The 13,179-nt window shown below is 45.6% G+C and overlaps 1 protein-coding gene across 6 annotated transcripts in view; it reads left to right on the top strand.

The window, feature by feature from the left end:
• EFHC1 (EF-hand domain containing 1) overlaps positions 1-11,160 on the top strand; it is an 81,057-nt gene extending 69,897 nt beyond the window's left edge. For all 6 annotated transcript variants that reach the window (XM_084968338.1, XM_084968339.1, XM_084968341.1 and 3 more), the window contains 2 exons: positions 9,387-9,597; positions 10,929-11,160. In XM_084968338.1, coding sequence (XP_084824464.1) covers positions 9,387-9,597; positions 10,929-11,000 — 283 coding nt within the window. In that variant the 3' untranslated portion in view covers positions 11,001-11,160. The remainder of the gene's footprint in view (positions 1-9,386; positions 9,598-10,928) is intronic.
• The last annotated feature ends 2,019 nt before the right edge of the window (positions 11,161-13,179 follow it).

The following is a 13,179-nucleotide window of genomic DNA, read 5'->3' on the forward strand; positions in this document are numbered from 1 at the left end:
CTTCCAGCTTCCAGAACTGTGAGAAATACATTTCTGTTGTTTGTAAGCCCCCCAGTCTCTAGTATGTTGTTACAGCAGCCCAAGTGGACGAAGACTATTTGCAAATATCGTCTCCCATTCTGTGGACTATTTTGTTTTGTTGATTATCTCCTTTTCTTACATTAGTTTAATGTAGTCCCATTTATTTATTTTTGCTTTGGCTGCTTGTGCTTTTGGTGTCATAGCCCAAAAATCATGGCCAAGAACGACGTCAGGGACCTTTTTTCCTGTTTTCTGCTAGGAGTTTTACAGTTTCAGGTCTTATATTTAAGTCTTCAATCCATGAGTTAATTTTGTGGGTTGTAGAAAATAGGGATCCAGTTTCATTCTTTTGCATGTGGATATGAAATTCTCCCAGCACCATTGCTGAAGACTGTCCTTTCTCTATTGCGTATTCTTGGCACCCTTGTTAAAGATTAGTTGACTATATGTACAGGTGATCTTATATCTGGGCTCTGTGTTCTATTCCATTGGTCTATATGTCTGTTTTTATGCCAGTTCCACACTGGTTTGATAACTATAGCTTTGTAATGCAGTTGAAATCGGGAAGCGAGATGCCTCCAACTTTGTTCTTTTTTTTCCAATAATACTTTGGCTATTTGGGGGTTTTTTGTAGTTCCTCACAAATTTTAGGATTTTTTTTTTCTATTTCTGTGAAAAATGCCCTTGGAACTTTGTGGTGATTGCGGTGAATCTATAGATGGCTCTGGGTCATGTCGACATTTTTAACAATGTCAGTTCTTCCAGTTTAAGAATACAACATATCTTGGAGTTCCCGTTGTGGTGCAGTGGTTAACGAATCCGACTAGGAACCATGAGGTTGCGGGTTCGGTCCTTGCCCTTGCTCAGTGGGTTAAGGATTCGGCATTGCCGTGAGCTGTGGTGTAGGTTGCAGATGCGGCTTGGATCCCGAGTTGCTGTGGCTCTGGCGTAGGCTGGTGGCTACAGCTCCGATTCGACCCCTAGCCTGGGAATCTCCACATGCCGCGGGAGCGGCCCAGGAAATAGCAAAAAGACAAAAAAAAAAAAAAGAATACAACATATCTTTCCACTTGCTTGTATCATCTCCAGTTTCTTTCATCAATATCTTATAAAGTTTTCAGTGTTCTGAATTTTTACCTCCTTGATTAAATTTGTTCCTAAGCATTTTTAAAATGCTATTGTAAATGAGATTGTTTTCTTAATTTTTCTTTCAATAGTTCATTGTTAGTGTATAGAAATGGAATTAATTTTGTATGTTGATTTTGTAGCTTGGATCTCTACTGAATTTAGTAGTTTTTTGGTGGCGTTTTTAGGGTTTTCTATATATAAGATTATGTCATCTGCAAACAAAGTCTTACTTCTTCCTTTTCTATTTGGATGCCTTTCATTTCTTTTCCTGGCTTCACTTCTCTGGTTAGGTCTGTGTTGAAAAGAAGTGGCAAGAGTAGACAGACATCTCAGTCTTGTTCCTAAACTTACAGAGTGGGCATCATTGTCTTGTTCTCTGCTGGGTATGATGTTAGCTATGGTCTTGTCATGTGTGGCTTTTATAATGTTGAGAGTTTTCATCATGAAAGGATATTGAATTTTTTTTTTGTCAAATGCTTTTTCTCTATCTATTGAGATGATCATATGACTTTTATCCTTCATTCTATTACTGTGGTGTATTGATTTGTGTATGTTGAACCGTCTTTACATCCTAAGGCTCAATCCCACTTGATCACGATGTATGGTCCTTTTTTTTTTTTTTGCTTTTTAGGGCCACACCTGTGGCATAAGGAAGTTCCCAGGCTAGGGGTCCAATCAGAGTTGTAGCTGCCAGCCACAGCAACATAGGATCTGAGCTGCATCTGTGACCTACACCACAGCGGACAGCAACGTCAGATCCTTAACCCACTGAACGAGGCCAAGGTTCGAATCCATGTCCTCATGGATACTAATCAGGTTCCTTACTGCTGAGCCACCTCGGGAACTCCATATGATCCTTTTAATATGCTGTTGAATTCAGTTTGCTAAGATTTTGTTGAGGACTTTTGCATTTGTGTTCACCAGGGAAGTGGCCTGTAATTTTCTTTTCAGACTTTGTCTGGCTTTGATGTCAAAGTAGTGTTGGCCTTGCAATATAAATTTAGGAGTGTTCCCTCCTCTTCAGTTTTTTGGAGGAGTTTGAGAAGAATTGTTATTAATTCTTCTTTAAATGTTTGGTATAATTCACAGTAAAACCTTCTATCTGGTCCTGGGCTTTTCTTTGTTGGGACATTTTTTTGATGACTGATTAAATCTCCTTACTTGTTATTGGTCTGTTCAGATTTTCTCTTTATTCATGATTCTGTCTTGGTAGGTTGTATGTTTCTAGGAATTTATGCATTTCTTCCAGTCTACGGATGTGTAATTATTCATGATAGTCTCTTATGAGCCTTTGTACTTCTGAGGTATTAATTATCACGTCTCTTCACATTTCTTATTTTTAGTCTTTTTTTTTAAATTGGTCAAGCTAAAAGTTTGTCAATTTTGTTGATCTTTAAAAAAAGCAGCTCTTAGTTTCATTGATCTTTTCTGTCATATTTCTAGTCTCATTTATTTTTGCTCTGATCTTTATTATTTTCTTTCTTCTGCTAACTTTGGGCCTAATTTTTTCTTCTTTTTCTAGTTCTTTGAGGTAAAAACTTAGGTTATTTGAGATCTTTTTTTTTTTTTTTTTCTTAAGGTAGCATTTCTTGCTATAAACTTCCCTCTTAGAACTGCTTTTGCTGCATCCCATAAATTTTGATATGCAGTAGGGGGACCCTTGAACAACACAGGTTTGAACTTGTGGGGCTACTGCATGCAGATTTTCTCAGTATATACATATTATACTACTGCATAATCCTTAGGGGGTGGAACCGTGGATATGTAAGAACCCCATATTCAGAGGGCCCAACTAAGTTATATACAGATTTTTGACTGCACAGAGGGTTTACCCCTAAACCCTGCATTGTTCAAGGGTCAGCTGTTTTTCCAGTTTTGTTTGTTTCTATATATTTTTATTTCCCTTTTGATCTTCTTTGACTTCTTCATCATTAGTACTTATAAGAGGTTGCTATCACTTAAAAACAAAATTCTGAAGTTCTTAATCTAGAATCCAGGAACCTCCATAGTATGGCTCCAAATATCCATCTGCCCAGAGTTCTGGGAGGCCTTTCCTACCTTGCCACACACTCTGCACTCCGACAGACAGGTCCACTATATGGACCTCAAGTGTTCCTTTTTTTTTTTGCTATTTCTTGGGCCACTCCCGCGGCATATGGAGGTTCCCAGGCTAGGGGTTGAATCGGAGCTATAGCCACTGGCCTATGCCAGAGCCACAGCAACGTGGGATCCGAGCTGCGTCTGCAACCTACACCAAGCTCACGGCAACACCGGATCCTTAACCCACTGAGCAAGAGCGGGGACCGAACCCGCAACCTCATGGTTCCTAGTCAGATTCGTTAACCACTGCGCCACGACGGGAACTCCTCAAGCGTTCCTTTTTTTGTGCCTTTTCTCAGCCTCTTTCCACCATCAGTGTTCCTGTATTTCATTCTGCAGTCGTGAGCTCTCACATCCTTCAAGGCCTGGGTCAGATGCTGCCTCCCACTTCAGCCCTTCCTGGTGCTCTTCTCCTCAGCACCTCCCTTGAATGGTCATGGTCCTTTTCTCCTTTCTGTTTGCACCTTTACGGTTTGTGTCCTAGCTCCCCATCTGGAGAGTAGGGATCCTTACTGGAGACAAGTTTCTTGTTATATGCAACAGCTAGAACTTTATTCTAGAGCTAGCATTGAGCCATATGTGCTCAGTGGATAGCTGCTAGATGAGTGAACAGACCTCCCTACCAGGACTGTCAGAGGAGCTTCACTGAAAGCTAACATTGGCGGAGTTCCCGTCGTGGTCAGCAGTAACAACCCAAACTTATATCCATGAGGACGTGGGTTCGATCCCTGGCCTCACTCAGTAGGTTAAGGAGATCTGGCACTGCTGTGTGCTGTGGTATAGGTTTCAGATGTGGCTTGGACCTGGTGTTGCCATGGCTGTGGCGTAGGCCGGCAGCTACAGCTTCGATTGGACCCCTAGCTTTGGAACTTCCATATGCTGTCAGGTACAGCCTTAAAAAGACAAAAAAAAAAAAAAAAAAAAAGCCCGAAAACAAACAAAAAAATGACACAAAAAACCCTCCAGACATTAGCATGTGTCTGCCATGTCAAGTACTCAGTTAATTCTCACAGGGGTCTTTGTGAACTGGCTTTCCTTAAAAACTCCCTATGGCAGGTAAGGAGACCAAAGCACGGAGAGGCTCATGATCTCAAGACCATGCAGACATTAAAGTAGCAAAGCTGAGATTTTGGACCAGGCAGTCAGGGTGTGGAGCCCATGCTCTTAACTACAGTTTATTCTGTCTTGCCCAAGAGAAACACCGAAAAGTTAGAGTATATTCTTATAGTCATCTTCCTGACTGTCCGAGGAGTGGGTTTACCGTCACTGGGGCAGAGAGGAGGCCCTGGGCACAGATCAGGAGCTAAGGTCAGACTGAAAGGTAGACACTAAACGTTGCAATTAAAATGGCCACACTTTAGGAGTTTCCATCGTGGCTCAGCTGTTAACGAATCCGACTAGAAACCCTGAGGTTGCAGGTTTGATCCCTGGCCTCTCTCAGTGGGTTAAGGATCCAGTGTTGCCATGAGCTGTGGTGTAGGTCACAGACTTGGCTCGGATCCCGTGTTACTGTGGCTGTGAGGTAGGCTGGTGGCTACAGCTCTGATTCGACCCCTAGCCTGGGAACCTCCACATGCTGTGGGTGCGGCCCTAGAAAGACAATAAATAAATAAATAAAATGGCCACACTTTAAACTTCTAGTACGTTTTGTTGATATTGATGTATACGGTATGTGTGTATACAATAGGAAAGAAAGAAAATGATTTCAGACTGCTTTTTAAGAAAATATGTGAATTCCACGGCTCACGTTTGCTTTTATGGAAAGTGCAGAGGGGCCACTGAATGGCATAGCACAGAGTCTGAACCTGTCTCGGGTGTCGGCCCTTGTATTCACCTGCTCACCTGTGGAACAGTCCTTACCCTGAGCCATGCGGCTTTCCTAACAACAGACCTGGCTGCCCCCCACCACCCCCCGCAGTCAAGTAGGGGCCCTGACTTTGGGTAGTTCTTTAAGTTCCACTTTTAGCTTTTAACCTTAAGAGCACCACCTGTTGCAGGCTCTCTTAGAACTGACACCATCTTATTCTAAGGCATGTTCCTGTTGTACGAAGCAGTGTGGGTTCTTAAAGTCTTCAGGGCAAGGGGAGTTATCTTCTCATAAAATGATTAGATGATCACATTTTAACCTTATATGCTCCATGGCTCTAACCGCTGAGAAGATACGCAAGATTTGGCTTTGCTTTCTGCCAAAAAACAGCTCCCTGGCAGTCGTTTGTAATTTAGTATATAAGATTGTAGTTGAACACATCAGTCCAATATATCCTGCTTCTATAATAGATAATGCCAGGCAGCATTTAGAGACTAGAGATCTGGGAGTTCCCCTTGTGGCGCAGTGGTCAACAAATCCGACTAGGAACCATGAGGTTGCAGGTTCGGTCCCTGCCCTTGCTCAGTGGGTTAAGGATCTGGCGTTGCCGTGAGCTGTGGTGTAGGTTGCAGACACGGCTCGGATCCCGCGTTGCTGTGGCTCTGGCATAGGCCAGTGGCTATAGCTCCGATTCAACCCCTAGCCTGGGAACCTCCATATGCCGCGGGAGCGGCCCAAGAAATAGGAAAAAAAAAAAAAAAAAAAAAAAAAAAAGAGACTAGAGATCTTTTTTAAAAATGATTTTTATTTTTTCCATTATGGTTGATTTAAGCACTCTGTCAATTTCTGCTATACAGCAAAGTGACTCAGTCATACCTATATACATACATTCTTTTTCTCACATTATCCTCCATCATGTTCCATCAAAAGTGACTGGATTTAGTTCCCTGTGCTGTACGGAAGTATCTCATTGCTTATCCACTCCAAATGCAATTGTTTGCATCTATTAACCCCAGTCCATCCCATCCCCCCTTGGCAACCACAAGTCTATTCTCCAAGTCCATGAGTTTCTTTACTGTGGAAAGGTTCATTTGTGCTACACATTAGATTCCAGATATAAATGATATCATATGGTATTTGTCTTTCTCTTTCTGCCTTACTTCACTTAGTATGAGAGTCTCTAGTTCCATCCATGTTGCTGCAAATGGCATTATTTTGTTCTTTTTTATGGCTGAGTAGTATTCCATTGTGTCTGTATACCACATCTTCTTAATCCATTCACCTGTGATGGACATTTAGGGTGTTTCCATGTCTTGGCTATTGTGAATAGTGCTGCAGTGAACATAAGGGTGCATGCGTCTTTTTCAAGGAAAGTTTTGTCAGGATATATGCCCAAGAGTGGGATTGCTGGGTTATAAGTTCTATATTTAGTTTTCTAAGGTACCTCCATACTGTTTTCCACAGTGGTCATACCAATTTACATTCCCACCAACATTGTAGGAGGGTTCCCTTTTCTCCATACCCTCTCCAGTATTTGTGTTACTTGTTGACTTGTTAATGATGGCCATTCTGGCAGGTGTGAGGTGGTACCTCATAGTAGTTTTGAGTTGCATTTCGAGACTAGAGATCTTTATTACAGTTTTGTTTTTGCCTCACTGTAACACGTGCTCAGAGTAAGACAACTTAGGAAAAATTTTAAAAATACAAATAGAAATAAACAAGAATATTTCTTAAAATTCCATAACCCAAAGATGACTACTTTGAATATATTTTTTGTTGTTGTTGTTTTTGTTTTTGTTTTTGTCTTTTTGCCATTTCTTGGGCCACTCCCGGGGCATATGGAGGTTCCCAGGCTAGGGGTCCAATCGGAGCTGTAGCTGCCAGCCTGTACCAGAGCCACAGCAACACAGGATCCGAGCCGCGTCTGCAACCTACACCACAGCTCACGGCAACGCTGTATCTTTAACCCACTGAGCAAGGGCAGGGATCGAACCAGCAACCTCATGGTTCTTAGTCAGATTCGTTAACCACTGCACCACGACGGGAACTCCTGAATCTTTTGTTTTAATATGCATATAAAATGGAATAATTCAGAGTTCCTGTCGTGGCACAGCGGAAACGAATCTGACTAGCAACCATGAGGTTGCAAGTTCGATCCCTGGCCTTACTCAGTGGGTTAAGGATCTGGCGTTGCTATGAGCTGTGATGTAGGTCACAGATGTGGCTCAGATCCGGCATTGCTGTGGCTGTGGCGCAGGCCAGCAGCTACAACTCCGATTAGACCCCTAGCCTGGGAACCTCCATATGCTGCCCTAAAAAGACAAGACAAATAAATTAATTAATTAAATGGGATAATTCTCCACACTATTTTATCAGCCATTTTCACTTGGTAGTCTATCACGAACATTTATGATGTCATGAAATATTTTATGGTGCATTGATAATTTTTTACGTAGGTATTACATTCACATGGGTTATCTGTGTATGTATGAAGGAACCCTTGAAAAGTTTTGTTCCCACTCCATCTTCCAGTGACCTCTTACCCTCTGTTCTTTCATAGGTAACTACCACTTTCATTGGTTTTTTGGAATATAGTCCCTGAATTTCTTCATATAATATATGCAGATTTAAATATTTTTTCTTACTCCTCTACAACTTTGACATAAAAGGTAGCATTCATTCAGTATATTTTTGCCTCTTGATTTTCTCACAGTTTCTTTCTACAACATTGTCAACAGCTGCATTATCATTACGTTGCCTGATTGTAGTGTATATCATTTAACCAACTCCCAAAAATTGGACATTTAGGCTGTTTCAGGACAGCCTTATAGATATATCTCTGTATACCACTCATAGTCACTTCCTTAGGATAGATTACTTGAAATTCTTTATTTTTATTTTTTTGTCTTTTTGCTATTTCTTTGGGCCGCTCCCGCGGCATATGGAGGTTCCCAGGCTAGGGGTCGAATCGGAGCTATAGCCACCAGCCTACGCCAGAGCCACAGCAACGTGGGATCCGAGCCTCGTCTGCAACCCACACCACAGCTCACGCGGCAATGCCGGATCGTCAACCCACCGAGCAAGGGCAGGGACCGAACCCGCAACCCCATGGTCCCTAGTCGGATTCGCTAACCACTGCGCCACGACGGGAACTCCTACTTGAAATTCTTTGCCAGGCTTTTTGTTTTGTGTTTCCAGATTTTTCCTGAAAGCTCACACCACTTTACACCTCCCTCAGCAAGGGTTGCCAGCAGGCACGAACGTGAACTTTTTGAATATTATGTACAGGAAAAAAGAGGAACGAGAAAGCAGTGGTGGGTTGGCTTCTGAAGGTTCGGAAGGAGAGGGACCCAGCGAATGGTGGTTGGGGGTCCTTGAAAGGACACGTGAGAATGGATGGAGGGCAGTTCTGGTCTTGCCTCTGACATGCGGTCTGGGACAAGTCACTAAGGTCTTTTGGGCTGTTTTCTTGTCTTCAAAGAAGGAAGGAGCCTTTACTGAGTGTATTTGGGCCCAATCTTGTTCCAAAACAGATTTACAGAAACGAAACAAGAGTCTCTCCAGCTCCAGCATTCTGTATTTTGCTAATCGTACTTTCATGTTCAGAGGAATTAAAATCAAGCTTCTGCTTATCCTGGTTGTGTTTTGAAGGGATAGACCCCCCCTCGTCCTAATGCTCTGAGTTACTCATCTCTCTCCATTTCCATAAATGCTAAGCCTAAATTTCTCAATCCACCACACAGAGCAGTCTCTTAACTTCTGTAAGTGAGATAACCTCTCACAAAATTCCAAGTGAACTGGGGAGGAAGAGGTTCCTTACTCTGTGTGTGTCTGTAGATTAAAACATTTTTTTTCTTTTCTTTTTAGGGCCGCATATGGAAGTTCCTGTCGAATCAGAGCTTCAGTTGCAGGCCTACACCACAGCTACAGCAATGCCAGGGCCAAGGCAGTGCTAGATCCTTAACCCATTGAGCCACATGGGAAATCCTAAAACATTTCTTTCTAGACGATGTAACACAGATGATGGCAATCATGTGACTCCCACAAGCGCCTGACTTGGGGGTGGGGGGTGGTGTAAGATTTGGCTCTTGCTGGTGTGGCAATTGAATCAGTGGCCGAAGAGTCGGGGCTGAGCCTAATCAGGGTCCCTGATGTGAGGCCAGCCGTCCGCCAGGCCCTGCAGACACGTGTTCCATCATCGATCAGTTCAGTGTCAAAGCTGTTTGTCACTAGAAGCTTCCCTGATTTCAATGAATGAGAACTCTGGTCGCTGAGATAAGACCAGTCAAGAATAAACACCATGTCCAGCCTTTCCTTCCTTTCTCCACAGCCAGCGGACAGAAAAGGACCCAGGCACACAGGAACTAGAGGTGCTGATTGACACGATCCAGAAGCAGCTGAAAGATCACCCGTGCAGGGACAGCATCCGCGAGGCCTTTCGGATTTTTGACACGGAGGCTTCAGGATACGTGGACAGGGAGACATTCTTTAAAATCTGCGACTCTCTGCACCTCCCGGTGGATGATTCTCTGATTAAGGAGGTTAGTAGGAGCTCTTCCTGGGGAGGGGCTGGACACCCCCACTGGCTCCCAGAGGCACTTGCGTGTGCATTTTGTTTGAACTGGGGACGACTTGAGGTGTTGAGCTCGGATCTCCTGTTTCATCCTGCTTACGGCACTTGCCTTTGACCCTAGCATTGGTGTTCCTTCCTGAGTGGTGGTGCAGGGCATCTTTTTACCGGGAGCACCGGTAAGCAATGTGAGGGCTGAAGGAGGTGGCTGTCAAGGGCAGACGCAAAAGCTGGACTGAGCAGAACGGTGCCTTTGACCTCCTTCGTGTCAGCCGTCTGTAGGGCTAGCATGGGAGGGGTGTGTGGCCACTGCCCCGGGCAGCGGCATCCGTCTCTAGGGTCCTGGCCAGCTGCCAGTGAAGGGACCTTCTCCTCCTAGAGTTTCCGTGAAGGAGCTGCAGAGGGCCTTTCCTACCTTTTTGCATTATAAACCCCTCTGGCCGTGGTTCCCCTTCTAGGACAGACTCTCTCCCGCAATTGCCAACCGTGGTGCCTTGTTATCACTGAGACCTTCTCATTGACTAAGAACATTGCCGGGCTCTAGACTTTCTGAATGACTCTTGAGCAGATAGCGACGTCTGGAAGTTGAGACTTATTTAGGGGAGGCTTTTGTTTGGGGCCAGGGGGACTGGGTTGGAGAGGAGGACTTTCAGGCAGGAACATTAGCAAGGGTTAGGGAAGGCAGGGAGAAGGAGAACAGTTCACGTGGGCAAACGCCCATCTCACTTCCTGAGTGCCAGGCTGACAGCACGCCCAGCCTCTGCTGTTAAGTCCCTGGTACCAGCTGTGACCTGACACGGGAGAGCGGAGTGCAGTTGGGGAGGTGGGCAGGGAGGCGTGGGTGGAGTAGATTCGCACACGTCTCTCGAGATCAGTGTACCTACTGTCACTCACCAGTGACTTTCAGGGGACATGGTTTTGAGCAATGACAGCGAGATTTTTCTGTTAGGCTGTGGTAACAGCAGCCTGCTATTTTAAGAGTCTAGCTCTGCGCAGACTGGATGGACAAAGTTGTGTACTAGAATATAGAAACAACAATGCTTTGGCAACGACAGTGCTCTTATAAAGGTTCGACCTGAAGCCTTGGGCAGGCCTCTTCCTCCCTCTGAGCTTTGATTTCATGGAGTGTAAGATGGGGCTAATCTGACCCTCCTCCCAGGCTCATGGGAGCCTTTCAGAATCAGCCAAGATTATAAAGGCTCCAAGCTGCTTTACCAAGTGGGGGACCGTTACCAAGAGCGCTGGGCAGCTGAGCTGAAGGCAGCCCGCCCGGCTCTCACGGGCTCACCCTCTCCCCCGCAGCTCGTCAGGATGTGCTCCCACGGAGACGACAAGATGGACTATTCCAGCTTTGTCCGCGCTTTCTCCCACTGAGCTGCTGAGGACGAGAGCAGCACGTTTCGAGGTCAGGCCTACACACACCTTGTGCTCTTCCTAGAGGCCTTTACAGAGCTCTTGAAGTGATGTTTCGTTTCTGAGTCTTATATTCCACTACCACTGAAGCCTAAATTAAATTGGATCTTGTAGGAGCTAAGCTTGGTGCCTCATTTAGGGAGGGGGTGGGTAGGGGTGTTGTGATGGCTCATTTTACGTGTCAACTTGATTAGGCCGAGGGGTGCCTGGCCGTTTGGTCAGACGTTGCCCTGGGTGCATCTGCGAGGCTGTCTCTGGATGAGATTAACATTTGAGTTGGCAGATGGAGTAAAGCAGATGGTCCTGGGGGAGCAGGGTGGCTCTCCCCACCCCCTCATCCTTCCCTGATGAGAGAGAACTCCCTCTGCCTGCCTTGACGTCGTCAGCTTTTTTCTTTTCAAACAGACACGGGCTCTTCCTGGGTCTCCAGCCCCCTGGCCTTGGAACAGGAACTACACCATCAGTTCTTGAAGGTCTGCAGCTTGACGGTGAACACTGGAGCTCGTCAGCCTCCATAGTTCCATGAGCCAGTTCCTTACAGCCAATCCTTTTCTCTCTCCATATATGCAGCCTACTGGTTCTGCTTCTCTGGAGAAGGAATCTGACTAATGCAGGTGTAGAATGATTAAGAGCAAGAGGACGGATGGAATTTGTTCGGGGAGACAACCCGTGGCGTCTGGTGTTGCTGCCAGACAGCCCCCGCCCATCCCAGGATTGTAGGGAAATAGACACCCTGTTTTTTCTTTCTTTCTTTCTTTCTTCCTTTCTTTTGTCTTTCTTTCATCTTTCTTTCTGTATTTTTATGGCTGCACCCATGGCATATGGAGGTTCCCAGGCTAGGGGTCAAACAGGAGCTGTAGCCACTGGCCTACACCACAGCCACAGCATTGCAGCATCCGAGCTGCGTCTTCGACCTACACAATAGCTCACCGCAACGCCGGATCCTTAACCCACTGAGTGAGGCCAGGGATCGAACTCTCGTCCTTATGGATACACCACTGAGCCACACTGGGAACTCCTGATATTATGTTTTCCAAACCACAGTTTCTAGACCCAGTAGTAGACCTACAGGATCGATTAGGAAATATCGGAGTATGGCACAGTGATTTTATTCCTTCATGAAACTTGTTTCAGCTGAATGTGTATTTACTGGGTCATGATGTAAAATGTATTTCTTAGGAGTTCCCATCGTGGTGCAGCGGAAATCAGTCCAACCCAGGAATCATGAGCTTGCGGGTTTGATCCCTGGCCTTGCTCAGTGGGTTAAGGATCCGGCGTTGCCATGAGCTGTGGTGTAGGTCGCAGACGCAGCTCGGATCTGGCGTTGCTGTGGCTCTGGTGTAGGCCGGCGGCTATAGCTCTGATTAGACCCCTAGCCTGGGAACCTCCATATGCTGCAGGTGTGGCCCTAAAAAAGCAGAGGGGAAAAAAAGTGTATTTCTTGATGTGGGTTGTAGTTTAAAAAAAAAACACAACAAAAAACTGCTTCAAGAAAGCCTGGTTTTGAGATAGATGGAAAGACTAGTAGCAGATACTCATTTCCCACTGAGCTCTGACAGACACTTCAGAAGCAGGGCTGCTCCTTAGCTGGAGTCAGCCACCAACTTTCTCTATAAATGCTGCCTCGGAGTCTTTGCTGCTACCTGTACTCTGTCTTCACGACCAGGGGCCTGAACATACCATCTAGTTAGGGTGTAGCAAACCCATATCTGTAGGCATAAAGGGTATCTAAGGCGTTAAAGCCGCTAGATGTTTCCAGAAAATCAAGGGTCACTCAGGTGAGTGGACATCCTGCTGACGTAGAAGCCCTGCAGAAACAAGCAAGCAAGGAAACCAGCCAGCCCAGCCCCAAAACTCAGAGCACAGATGAGCCAGCAGGCCTAGGACGGCCACCTGCTCGAGCTCCTCAGGCAGAGCCTCTCGCCCCGTCAGCACCGCGAACCTTCACCTCAGGTACGCGTGTCCTGCTCAGTCCTCACAGCCCCTGGGTGTCCTTGGCTAACTGCACCCGTCTCCTGAGCTCTTTCTGGGGATGGTTCTGGGAAAAACAGGACAGCCTCGAGCAAGCAGGCCGCCTGCCTGATGCCAGCAGTGCCTCCAACACTCAAGACTTCTACCTGGTGCCCACACCAACATCTAT

Source organism: Sus scrofa, chromosome 7, assembly GCF_054392235.1.
Source record: "Sus scrofa isolate SSC_HxYL_T2T_F1_AM1 chromosome 7, Sscrofa_HxYL_maternal_Yorkshire_Landrace_v2.0, whole genome shotgun sequence".
Classification (NCBI taxonomy): domain Eukaryota; kingdom Metazoa; phylum Chordata; class Mammalia; order Artiodactyla; family Suidae; genus Sus; species Sus scrofa.